Source organism: Polypterus senegalus, chromosome 6 (genome assembly GCF_016835505.1).
Source record: "Polypterus senegalus isolate Bchr_013 chromosome 6, ASM1683550v1, whole genome shotgun sequence".
NCBI lineage: Eukaryota > Metazoa > Chordata > Cladistia > Polypteriformes > Polypteridae > Polypterus > Polypterus senegalus.
The window spans coordinates 119,942,917-119,956,888 of NC_053159.1; the positions used below are offsets into that span (position 1 = coordinate 119,942,917).

General features: G+C 36.5%; 1 protein-coding gene across 1 annotated transcript in view; it reads left to right on the forward strand.

Annotated features, from left to right (window-relative positions):
• The window catches only part of tyw1 (tRNA-yW synthesizing protein 1 homolog (S. cerevisiae)), a 225,977-nt gene extending 216,364 nt beyond the window's left edge, over positions 1–9,613 (forward strand). Inside the window, exon 16 of the mRNA XM_039756991.1 lies at positions 8,773–9,613. Within this exon, the coding sequence (XP_039612925.1) occupies positions 8,773–8,994 (222 nt within the window). The 3' untranslated portion in view covers positions 8,995–9,613. The remainder of the gene's footprint in view (positions 1–8,772) is intronic.
• Positions 9,614–13,972: the final 4,359 nt, after the last annotated feature.

Sequence of the window (13,972 nt, forward strand, 5' to 3'; positions counted from 1 at the left end):
CTTGCCTGTTACTGTTTGAATAATTTATCCGCCTTGACTGTGGGGTTGATGTTTGGGTAAATGTATGAATTAACTTCTTAGTATCCACGTTACTAAGAGAACATCTTTAATTGTATATTGTTAAGCTGTTAGGGGTGGGGGGATGCACATTATTGTAGTGAGAGTGATGACGATAGACTTGACATTGATAAAACCTAAAATGCATAGAGATTCCGCAAAAATGTTTATCCTGATTCAAAGTGACCATACCTTTCTTCTTTAAAACTTCTTTAATTAAATTTCTCTATTTTGTTTTTAATTCAAAATAAGTAGTTAGCACTCATGAAATCTTAGAGCTCATTGGCACAGCTAAGGACCTAGTAAAATGATCATCTTGCTTTCACTTGTATGTAGATAATACTAAGCTACATCCTTACTCCAGAATGCAAGTTTTATATAATGTCTTATCACAGGTTAGCATGCAAATTTAGAATACTAAGCCCTGAAGGACACCATATCTACCTTTAAGACATTATGACAGAGTACTGTCATAATTTAATATGATTGCACTAAACCTCACAAGGACAGCACATGTCATTTTTAAACTTTTGTAATGGAATAAGGTGGTCAGCGGTGTTAGAGGTTGTGCTTAAATCTGACAGCATAATAAATGTAGCGTTAATATGTCATTGACAACACAAGTTAATGCTGTTTCTTTATACTGTGACTAATATGAACGCCTGACTGAAAGTTCTAGAGTAAGTTGTAACAAGTGTAGTGAGAGTGAAACTGCACAGCATTTACTTCTCATAGCTTAGAAAGAAAAGTCACTTTTGAAAAAAGTCTCTAATTACTGAGGCTGTTAGGGTCTTGCTCTAGTTTTTTTTTATTTTTTATTTTTTTTTATATATAAATGTCTGAATATCTAAGTACAGTTTAACACTCAACTTAGCTTGCTTACGCTGTCGTTTTCTATCCAGCAGGGGACACTGGCTCACCCTTGTAGAAAAAAATATTTAAACTAAAATGAAGGATTGCACTTAATTTGATTTCTTTTTAATGTTGATTGCTTTCGATCAGTTCAAATAATCCCATTTGGAAAAAACACGCATGATTTCTTTTAAAGTCCATTCTCTCCAACTGAATTATGCTGGAGCAGATGCTGTAAGCAGAGAACAGGACTGAAGTGCAGTAAAGAAAAGTAAAACAAAGTGAGAAATGCCCTGTTGTGAAATGGTCATCTTCTGTACTTCAGGTTGGTAGTTTTTCTTCACAGGATGGCATATAGGTTAATACATTCATTACTGTCACATGTACAGACCACAATGAAATTCTTACTTTTAGGTGCTAATCAGCATATAACACGTCACCATCCTACCTGAAAAGTCTCAGAAACCACTTGTCATAACCTAGCAGTATATAGGAATACATCAGAAAAATGTAAAATTAATATAAAATTATTTTTACTGGAAAAAAATAGTTATCCGTCATTCCAAAATTGTGTTAAATTCAACATCACATGTAATAACTGCATCTGGCCTTTCGTTTCCAGTCGTTTAAGCTGGAGATTTTGTTTTCAATAATGGATCTGCATTCTTGTAACACATCGTAGAAATTCACATACGATTTACTATAAATTTGACTCTAAACTCTGTCAGAGATTCTTAAATTATTTTCTAAAGTGACCTCTCTGTGCCTATGAAGTTACATCCTTAACAAAAAATTAATATAATTGAAAACTGAAACTTAGAAGCTGGCATTCATTATTTTATTTGTGATTTGGGTAAATTGAATGAATTATAGCATAGCTGATGGGATTTGCACATAAAAAAAAGTGTTTCACCAAAAGTTGTTTATATGAAGCCTTTGGCATGCTAGACCTACTTGATGTTTAGATTACAGACTTTATTTATGGGAGGCCTACATCAGCACGAGGAGCCAGTTATTCCAACAATTTGTGTCCTTGGTCACTGAACTGTAGGAGGAGATAGTTGGACAGGGAATTGGAGTGGGCCAGGTACCATTTCGAGACAATGTGCAAGTTTTAAGACATGAATGACCTGTTTAAGTAGTTTTCTGGGATATTAGAATGTGTTTTTGAGTAGATGTAAACTGGTACTACTGGGATGGGTCACATTTTGAAATACAAACCTTGCCTTAATATAACAATAAAGGCAGAATTCATTGTGTACAGAACTATACCGGCCACATATAGAGAAAACGTGGTTATGAAATATAGGAGTAAGAGAGTGCCATTTACCTGAGCAAGTAACTTTTCCCCACAGTGCCAGATGTTGACGGCATATGACAAAATAGGTTCCAAGGAAAGTTTGGAGCTTTAGACTTTATGGAGCTAAACAGGATTTAGCTGGAGAGAAAGCGAGGGAAGATTCTATAGGGTGCCACAGTGGGGAATGGGTGGAGGACACAACCATGACCAAATAGGAGAGAGAGTAAAAGTCCAATGGTATGGTGCTAGGTCAGAGAGTGATACACCTGCATTCAGTCTGTCTATAACCAGGCTTGAATGTTTAAGATTTGGTCTCTTACTATTTCACAGGATCCTTGAAATGAGTGACCTGACTTCGGCCCAGTATTTAGTAGGGGGGTAAAAGGCTGCACAGAGTTAATGAAGTTGAAAGACAAAGTTTGGACCAGTTATTAATGGAGGCTTTCACATCAGAGAAGATGCCACGATAGTTGTTAGATGATACATGGTCGAAATTATCGGCACCCCTGGAATTTTCCCAGAAAATGCACCATTTCTTCCAGAAAATTGTTGCAATTACACATGTTTTGGTATGCACATGTTTATTTCCTTTATGTGCATTGGAACAACACAAAAAAACAGAGAAAAAAAGCCAAATCTGACATCATGTCACATAGAACTCCAAAAATGAGCCGGACAAAATTATTGGCACCTTTTCAAAATTGTCGGTATATCGTTTTATTTCAAGCATATGATGCTCGTTTGAACTCTCCTGTGGCAATTAACAAGTGCTGGCAATATAACAATAACACCTGAAGCCAGTTAAAATGGAGAAAAGTTAACTCAACCTTTCTGTTGTGTGTCTGAGTGTGCCACACTAAGCATGGAGAACAGAAAGAACAGCAGAGAATTGTCTGAGGACTTGAGAACAAAAATTGTGGAAAAATATCAACAATCTCAAGGCTACAAGTCCATCTCCAGAGATCTTCATGTTCCTTTGTCCACTATGCAACATAATCAAAGTTCACAACACATGGCACTGTAGCTAATCTCCCTGGATGTGGACGGAAGAGAAAAATTGATAAAAGACTGCAACGAAGTATAGTCCAAATTGTGGATAAACAACCCCAATCAACTTCAAAACTTATTCAAGCTGTTCTGCAGACTCAGAGTGCAACAGTGTCAGTTTGAACTATCCATTGACATCTGAACGAAATGAAACACTATGGTAGGAGAGCCAGGAGGACCCCACTGCTGACACAGAAACATAAAAAAGCCAGACTGGAGTTTGCCAAAATGTATTTGAGGAAGCCAAAATCCTTCTGGGTGAACGTCTTGTGGATAGATGAGACCAAGGTAGAGCTTTTTGGTAAAGCTCATCATTCTACTGTTTACAGAAAACTAAATGAGGACCACAAAGAAAAGAACACAGTACCTACAGTCAAACATGATGGAGGTTCTAAGATGTTTTTGGGGATGTTTTGCTGCCTTTGGCACTGAAGGCTTTGACTGTGTGCAAGGCATCATGAAATCTGAAGACTACCAAAAGATATTGGGGCTCAATGTAGGGCCCAGTGTCAGAAAGCTGGGTCGGCGTCAGAGGTCATGGGTGTTCCAGCAGGACAACGACCCCAAACATAACTCTAAAAGCACCCAGAAATGGTTGAAGACAAAGCGCTGGAGAGTTTTGAAGTGGCCAGCAGTGAGTCCGGATCTAAATCCGATTGAACACTTATGGAGAGATCTCAAATTTGCTGTTGGGAGAAGGCACCTTTCAAAACTGAGAGACTTTGAGCAGTTTGCAAAAGAAGAGTGGTCGGAAATTCCAGTTGAGAGGTGTAACAAGTTTGTTGATGGTTATAGGAAGCGCTTGATTTGTTATTTTTTCCAAAGGGTGTGCAACCAAATATTAAGTCGAGGGTGCCAACAATTTTGTCCGGCCCGGTTTTTGAGTTTTGTGTGAAATAATGTCAGATTTGGCTTTTTTTTCTCTGTTTTTTTGTGTTGTTCCAATGCACATAAAGGAAATAAACATGTTTATACCAAAACATTTGTGATTGCAACAATTTTCTGGGAAAAATGGTGAATTTTCTAGGAAAATTCCAGAGATGCCAATAATTTCGGCCATGACTGTATGTCTGAGATTGAGGCAGTAATATCCGCCTCAAAAAATCATTGCTTGGCGATGACATTCTGTGTGTGTATCCATGCCCTTGGGGCCCAAGTTCCTTCTTCCTAATTTGCAAACAGCAGTAAGCAGTCTCCAAGGAGATGAAATATTGCTGTGGAAGAAGACAAACGGAGTAGCTGGTGAAGTGACGTGCACCTTTTAAAATGGCTGCAGCTCACACCAGTGGTTTGCTTTCTACCTTCTTTTTACCTTCTTAAATATGTGTATAATGTCTAGACATATATCAATACATATAACACTCTTCACTTTAGAACACAATTTTATGTGGCAAATGAATGTGAAGAAATAACTTTGATTTGAAAAATAATGAAGTTCTCCTTTGATCGAATGGTACTACAAAGCATAGAAGAGTTCAATTCAAGCAGATCCCTAAGATTGGATACAATATTCCCAAGAGTCCTCTAGTGAGATGTTAATTTTAAATATATTGGATTTTTTTTTTTTTTTTTTAAACAATACAGTACAGGGAAATGAATAAAGACAAGAGTTAGGAAGTTAGGGTGTGTCTTTAGCAGACCACAGGAGTTTACATTGGATAATCTCTTTTCACTGTGAAGAAGCAACAAAAGCATTTGATCATACTGGCACTTAAGATATTTGTTTTTTTATTAGGAACTGTAAAGTTACTCATAGAAAACTAGTAATGACACTGAAAGAAAGTAGCTTTGTGCAGAGGCGTACAAAATTGAACTAAAACGAGAAAGCATCACTTTATCAAGAGAGGTTTTTTTAAGAATTATGTAATGATAAAAGTGATGTCCCTCAGGATTATTGTGGAGATGCCATTCCTTTTCTTTAGTTTGAATAAATGATCAAGATTACTATCAAGGTGATTAAGTGTGTGGAATGCACTAAACTAGTTGGAAAGGTGCTTACCTCCCAAAAATCATTTAAGATAGACCTGCATACAATGGTCTATTCTCATTAAAACTTTGTGTTTCTGTCCTTGTAGTACTTCGTTATATAAGAACTTTAATTCACCCCATTTATACATTTTTGTTACCACGTGGTAATTGAGAAATTATCGTTGTTTTAAGTTAAGATCACTGGTGAACATAAATATCAAAAGGACATTTATTGCAACCTTTGGAACATTTTCTTTCTGTGTGATTGAAAACTTTCTTGAAAAAAATTTAATTTTGTTGTACTATTTGTACTGACTATATAAGAAAAAATTAATAATGTAATATCCAGACATAGGTGGCAATTTTGAAAAAGATTTTATATTATAATAAATAAGTGTCAGTCTATTTGCAGTGTAAGACAGTTAGCTTAAGGATCAGTTGAAAAGCTAGAGAAAGCTTTTTATAATAAACTGCACTGAATCTGAGCCTTCTTGATTTGCACCTTCATAGCCTACTGTCTCCTCTAAGTTGTTTTTTTCTTCTTTTTTTCGCTTAACCTATCTTTAACTTTATGCCTTTTGGTGATCAGTTAATCTTCTGCTCACTTAACCATTCACAGTAACAGACATTTTAAGCAAGGGTACCCAAACTGTTGCATGCCACTGTAAGATCCAAAGTGCAGTTTTGGTAAAAATGTAGTTAATTTGTGCAACTTATCATGTTGAATGTGTTTGTTTACCAGTAATTATGTAAGAGAACTTAACTTTGTTAAATACAATATGAATATTGACTGAGGTAAGCTAAAGTTATGGATCATGAAGTCAAAGTAGCAGAAAGGGCAAAATTTGCGGGTTTAATAAGAAGGATGTTAATTACTAGTTATACAATACAATACAGTTTATTTTTGTATAGCCCAAAATCACACAGTTATGCCTTCAGATATCCTTAGCTGGGAGAAGTCTTCAACCCCACCAAATAATCAGCATCCTTCCAAACCTTGCATTGCTAAACAACTGCAACTGAACAAATCCTTTTTTAAAAAAGTTAAATTCCATTGTAGATTTAGCAATTGTAATTTTAAACATAAAAAGTCCACACCTTGAAAAGATAGCGTTGTAAAGATCTAAACCAGAGGGCTGCATGGTATTAAATAACTCCTCCTTATTACCAGATTGCAAATATTTATAATTTGAAACCATGGACAGAATTGGAAAGTACCAGAAATACAAACAGCTAGGTTTGGAAAGGAAACATTTTTCATATTCCTCTTTATATCCTTTGCATTGTGCCTGAGCTGTTAGTAACTTCTTACAACTTACTAGCAGACACTCACTTAAAATATAAAGCCAAGCTGCTGCTTCAGTACATGATAATCTTGTATTTTAACTGGCTTTCATTTAAATACTGTTTTGGTCATGGACCTCATTTGGCTTTAGGATCTTTAGAGACCCTCCTTTGAGAATATATTTACAACCTTTGATCAAAATATTTATAGTATTTTGAGACTTTACCAAACTGATTTCACAGTACATACAAAGTTATTCAGCTGAAAAGTCCGTATCACCCACATCTTTCACGATTGAAATGATCTGAAAATCTATTAGGGATAGAATCCTAACTGTGAGCAATGCCATGTAATGTTCTCAACAGGGACACACATTTTGGGTGTGTTCCACACCAAGAAAAGATATTTGCTATCTGTCAGATGGTGCTGGACTCCCATTTGCACCTAATAACATTATTTGGAACAGCACCAAATAGGATAAAATTACACAACTCTAAATCTACTATAATTCCCTATAGTACACTGCTTGAGTGTTGACTAATCTTGTGTAACTGAAGGAATCGCAATAGCTCAGTGGTAAACAGATGACTTATTTAAATCTTGAAAAAATGCATTTTCCTTAAGACAAACAGTGCAGAGGTTTCATTTATACTTTTTTTTTTTTTTTTTATAAAAACACCCATGATCTTTTGAGGCCGTGATACACAAATGGTGTTAGGTGTTAGCTCATGATAGTTCAAGGCCCCCCCAGCTTGGTAGGGCTGGGATCTCCATTGGTGACTATGGTTTTAATGTATGTTATGCTTCCTGGAATCCTGTACTATATACCCTTAATTGAAATGTGACTTGTTTTTAGGCTTAATAGAGTAACCTATATTGCATATCGTATGTTTAAATACATTACCTTTAATAACTGTTGCCAGCTATCATCACATGGAATCTTAATACACTTTATAGTTCAAACCTGAAATACAATAAAATCTAAATAATTTTTCAAAAGTGGAAAAAAGTTTTGTTTTTTTTTTAAATAACAAAAGTACTTAGAAATGATCCAGATCCATAGCTGTACTATCCAGCCTTTTCTACCTGTGGCTTTCTTTTCTCATCATTTTAATTTTTCCTTTACTATCTGTGTTTTTATTCTTTACTTACCCTGGTAGTGCTTAATTCCTGAATAGCTGGGATTTGAGCCAGCACAGTGGCTTAGCAGATGATCATGGTATTGTGTGTACTGTCTCTTTCAGAGGGCCACAGCCACACATCCGGCCTCCTCACCGCCCTAGTCTGCTTCGCCAGGCTGCCTTCCAAGTTGCTTTTCTATTAACATTTCCTCTTCTGACAGATGGCAAAGTCACGCTGTTGTGAATGTTTTGAGAAAGAAAGAGTGTTAGAGCTCTTTAAGTGATTTGTATTAACTAACCAACATAAGACTATATCTGCTTATATAGTTTAAGAACTGCAGCCTAATGCATTTGTAATCTAAGCATGGTGGTAGTTGTAATCCGTATTGCGTAGGTTTTGCATTCTCAGAATCTTACTAATTTGGAAATGTCCAAGTAAAGTATAACACTTTATAAAGTTTACTTCTATGCTGAAAAAAATCTCTGGGCCTTCACAGCCAGAGCAGGTTAAGTGGCTTGTGCAGTGTGTTGTTCTTGGCTCTCTGTGAGGACTGAATTGGCTTTACAGTTCAACCCGATAGCAACTTTGGTATGTGGAAATCTTGCCTTTGCTTTACTTTTATTTGTAAGTAGGAAAATGTGATCATTTTTCTCCTCTTGTAGTTGCTCTATGTTTCTGGCCAGCTTGAGTGTTGTTAAGGATATCACTACAGGGTGGTCCAGATCTAATTATGCAGATCCAGATCTTCTGGATTACTTTGATTTATGTGGGGACGATTCTAGTTCGGTACGAAGACGATTCTTCATGTTGTCAGTTCCAACATTTCCGGGATTTTTCGGGTGATTTTTCTGTGTAATAAACTTAAGTTATAGTGTAATGAAAATTGCATAATTAGATCTGGACCACCCTATAGTATTTCAATGAAATAAGACATATGCGGTTTACATACAGCAGGAACAAATTGTAGCTGCCATCATGTAGTTTTATCCCCGTTTTTAATTTTGCTGACACTTTTACCGTTGAACATTCTTCTCCTATTGTAAAATTCCATCTGCCAGATACTTTTGTGCCTAACAATAAAATTCTATGCTCTTTGTGCCAGTTACGTGACTTGCTGATTTTTCTTTTTTTTTTTTCTCAGTTTAAAGTTGAAGGGAAGTGGAGGACATGGATAAATTATGAAAGGTTCCATGAGTTAATGAAGGAGTTTGAGAAGAGCAATGGATTAAAAACCTTCACTGCTGAAGACTATACAGCCGAGACCCCATCTTGGGCTGTATTTGGAGCTAAAGAAAGAGGCTTTGATCCTGTAGAAAGTCGCTTCCAAAGGAAGAATAAAGCTAAGGACATATCTGGATGTTGACTTACAATCGGATTCTATGAAATTAATTGTTGTTCAAAGTTTTATGCTATTATGTTGTTTACATTTTATATTTTTTAGGGGATCTGGTTCTATTTTATTGTAAATTTTAACATTCAAGGTCAAAAAGATGGTGTCGGCATAATGCCAGTGGTGAAACTGGGGCTAAAGAATGAATCCAAAACTGAGGCATGTGTTTCCTTATCTAGTGCAAGTATTACTTTTAATTTTACTATAAAGCTGATCATAACTGCAAATAAATGTCAGTCTTGTGAAGATTCATTTTGTGATAGCCTTCATTTTTCTGAACCCAGTGGACTATTCCATCCTTTGAGTTTGTTTAAAAAATAAAATAAGCTGTCTTTGGGACTCCTAGGCAGAAGTAAGCAAAAAGATTTTGTTAATAAAAGTGGCAAATTCTAAAAAATTAATTGGTTATAACAGTGATATGAAATAAAATAAATCCAGGAGCATTAAGAAATAGAATAGTTGGCCCTTTGGTTTTAACAAATTCAAAATGAAATGGTTTTGTTCTTAAATCAGATGGTTTTCTAATGTCTACTGTGTTTATAATCAGAATGCACTCCTAATGACAAATTACAAATGTGAATTGGATAATCACCATGATGACTGTAAGAATGTTTCTTTTTTATTGCTTGCAGCTTAATCAGTTTTTTGGAGCTCTATATGGGTGCAAAAACTAATGTCATGACGCTGAGTCATAGAAGAGAGTCAGCACTGGAGTGCTTGAGCTCGAGAGCAGTTGGCATGACTGCAAGGAATTTATTAGCAATTAAGTAGGTCATGAGTAAGCATTGTGAATGCTAACGCTTGACAGATGTAAAAGATTTTAGTTCAAATGGAAGAAACTTCCAAAACTGGAATCCCCATGTCATGTTGCTGAATCTTCATTGGATACAGTGTTCTCATTGTATCTTCTCTGTCTGTCTGTATGATTGATCTGCACATTATTCTTTCTTTCTTTGACACACTGTTTGTTTGTTTGTTTATTTGGGTATACAAATTACATTCACCTTCAGAACTACTTCACCAAAAGAGCGACCATAGGAAACATTGACCTGGATTTTACAGACGTCAGATTTAAATGCACGCTTCACCATAAGCCTGTTGTCTGCACTTTTTACAGGAAGCCCGATGTGTGACACAACATGAAGGACCACTTTTGAGCTTTGAACTGTTATTGTCTATGAATTGGTGGCTTTCACATTTAAACTCACCTATTAGATTAAGTTGCCTTAATAACACAAGAGGCTTTTGTAAAGTACAAAGTACAACGAAAAAGATTATCTGAATACTAGTCTAAGCACCGCAGCAGTGATATCACCTAAAACTAACTTTGTACAGTGAACAATAATAACCTTAATAGATTTGCTTCCACATCCCTGACTCCTTCCTTACCAATAAGCTCATGCAAATCTGCTTTTTTATCGTAACCACACACCGGTTTTCTTGATGAGTTGGCATATCCAACCAAAAAAAAAACTTCTATTGTAAGTCCTCTGTGAAAGTAAAATATCACCCACTACTGAACCAGGTTTAGTTTCTTTTTGTTTTGTCATTTCTTGTCTTTTGTATATAAATAACGCATGGACATTAAGTATGAGTGACTGTCACTTTTGAACATTCGTACCAAGTTCAATGTTTTATGTAAACAACTTGACAAACTTGTGAGATTTCTGGAGATTCTCAAAGTTAACTCAATGGCAGATGATAAGAGTTTCCACATCGTAGCAGACTGACAAGTGGCAGGTAGGGCGGCCTGGGCGATGGCTATGGAAGAGAGGGAGAAAGCTGCTTCATCATATCATATTATTATTGTACAAATATTAAAAAACAAAATGGGTGAAACCCAACGCAGGATTAACATCCAGTGGTACATGAGGGGCTGTTCAGTATCCCGTTTGACTGAAACATGGCTCATGCCTGTATACAGGATTCACTGTATACAAAATGGACAAAACGGAGAGGCCCCTGGTAAGTGACGCCAAGCAGGGATATGTCTGCTTACAAACAACACATGGTGTGCAGATATATATCTCTGATATCTGCATTCTGCTAAGTGAATGTGGAATATATTTCCATTAAATGCAGACCATTTTATTTACGACTGAAGTTATTATTACTGCCGTTTACCTTCCAGCAAGTGCAAATGCCTTGAATTAACTGCAAGGCACCATTACCAAACAAAGACAAATTCCCAGATTCGGTCCCAGTCCTTGTGGGTGATTTTAACCGTTGTGTTGTGAAGTCATCCATCCCAGAATGTCCTCCGCATATACCATTTCCTATACAGTATAAGAGAGTAATACACTGGATCAATGCTTTACAACTGTTCCTAAAACCTGACTCTGAAAACACTTCCATTCTGCTGTGGTCCGTTTATCAACGGAAATTAAAGGCACAGCCAGTTACTGTTTTAAGAAAAAAAAAAAAAGTGAAGCAGGGTTAGAGGAAGAGTTCAAGGATGGCATTCACCAGGGACTTGTTTGAAGAGATAGCTACAGACGTGGCAAGTATACGGAGGCTGTGGCAAACTAGATCACATTCTGCACAAATAACTGTGTGAGCAACTAAACCAATGCAGGTTTTATTCCGAACCCATATCCCTGGTTTACCAGAGATAAACCTGACAGGCTAGGAGAATGGAGAAAGGCCTTCATCTCTAGAAATAAAGAGCTGTTCAAATTATTAAGATATTCACTGGTAAAGGCTACTGGGCAAACTTAAAGGGCCTATAATGTTAATATATTGACTGTGCTGATTCAAGGCGCATGTGGCAGGGCTTACAACCCTTAAATATAAAGGCTCCATAGCAGACAATCTCTCTGCTGATGCCTCGCTCAACCAACAGTATCGGTATGCCCTGGGCTCACTTTGAATGCAAACACATGAAAGAAGCTAGCAGATCTCCAGGTTGGGCCGGTGAGTTCACACCAAGTAACTGAGCAAGAGGTTTGTAAACCCTCACAAACTCATAGAATTAGGCACTTTACAACTACAGGCCTGTGCCTCAGACCTGCCTTGAGTATTCATTAAAAATCTTCAACTAGTCCTAGCTAGAAGGATGGAGAAAGTGCTGCTTTCGGTAATATCACAAGACCATACTGGATTTATTAAAAGCCGACACTTAGCTTCCAATCTTCAACACCTGTTTAATGTAATATATTCACCAGCAAAGTCAAACGCCCCAGAGATTATATCATTGGATGCAGAAAAAACATTTGACATGGTTAAATGGAACTACCTTTTCACCAAATTGGAGAAATTTGGGTTTGGCCCGAACATTTGTACATGGATCAAACTACTGTATACCAATCCAGAAGCTTCAGTTTGTATTAACAACATTAATTCAGACTACTTTAAATTAGAACGAGGTACCAGACAAGGATGGCCCTTGTCACCACTGCTGTTTGCAATCGCCATTGAGCCACTGGCAGTTCACTGTCAAAATGCTTTTGAGTTAAAGGGGATTATCAGAGAACGACTAGAACAGAAAATTTCTCTATATGCAGATGATATGGTATTGTATATATCAGACCCTCAAAATACTGTGCCTGCAGTCCTAACAGAATTTCAAAAGATCTCTGCTCTCAGAATTAATTTGACTAAAAAAAGTGTGCTCTTTCCAGTGAATTCTCAAGCACATGATATTAGATTGGACACCTTCCCTTTTATCATCGCAGATCAGGTTAAATATCTAGGGGTAAATATCACAAGTAAATATAAAGCTCTTTATCAACAAAATTTGCTGTCTGTATGGAAAATATTAATCAAGACTTGCATAGATGGTCAACCATTCATCTCACTTTAGCTGGAAGAATTAACATTAAGTTGAATATCTTTCCTAAGCTTCTGTTTTTATTTCAAAACATTCCAATATACAGTACATTAATAGATCAGTTTTTAAGAAATTAGATTCAACCATAACCTCATTTTTTTGGAATTCAAAACGTCCACGTATCCAAAGGGCGACCCTACAACGACCTAAGGCGGAAGGCGGCATGGCCCTACCTAACTTTCAGTTTTACTACTAGGCAGCAAACATACAACATATAAAAGCCTGGACATGGACACAAATAGACTTAACATACACAGGCTTGGTCTGCAATAAAAATAAAATCCTGCAGTACTTCTTTATATTCCCTGCTTTGTACCCCAATAAATACAAGTTATCGCCAATATACTAATAACCCAATTGTGCTTCATTCAGTCAGAATATGGAACCAATCTAAGAAGTATTTTAAGACAGAGAAGCTTTTATCTGTGGCACCTCTGCACGAGAACCACCTTCTTCCACCCTCTCAAACATATGCAGTTTTTAATGCCTGGAAAACATTTGGGATTAAATCACTTACAGATCTGTACATAGACAATGTTTTTGCATCCTACGAACAATTACACTCCAAATTTAACTTTCCAGCAACACATTTCTTTCACTACCTTCAAATTCGAAACTTTGTTAAACAGCACCTGCCCAATTTTCCTCATCTCCCACCTTCCTCAATAATGGAAAAAATATTGATCAGTTTCAAGGACTTAGAAAGCATTTCTGCAATATATACAGTACACCCCCAAAATTCGCGGGGGTTACGTTCCTAGAGCACCAGCGAATCGTGAAAAACTGCGACTTTTGGATGTGGTTAAAAAACGCCTTTTAAATGCCTATTTTTATAGTTTAAACTCTAAATACAGTATGCCCCCAAAGCACTTTAATTTCGTTGCAAACTCCGCTTAATAAATTAATACATTACCTAAAAAATTACTTTAATACATTACCTGAAAACAGAATGTAAAGGTAAACGCATATACTGTACAATACTATACTGTTATGTCTCCCATGGTGCTAGAATGTAAAATACTGATGTTACCGCTATACGTACTGTAATTCATGCAAGCGTGTTTTCTTTGATATTTGCTGTCGTATTCTTTGTTATCAGTAGAGTAAATGCATAGTAATTTA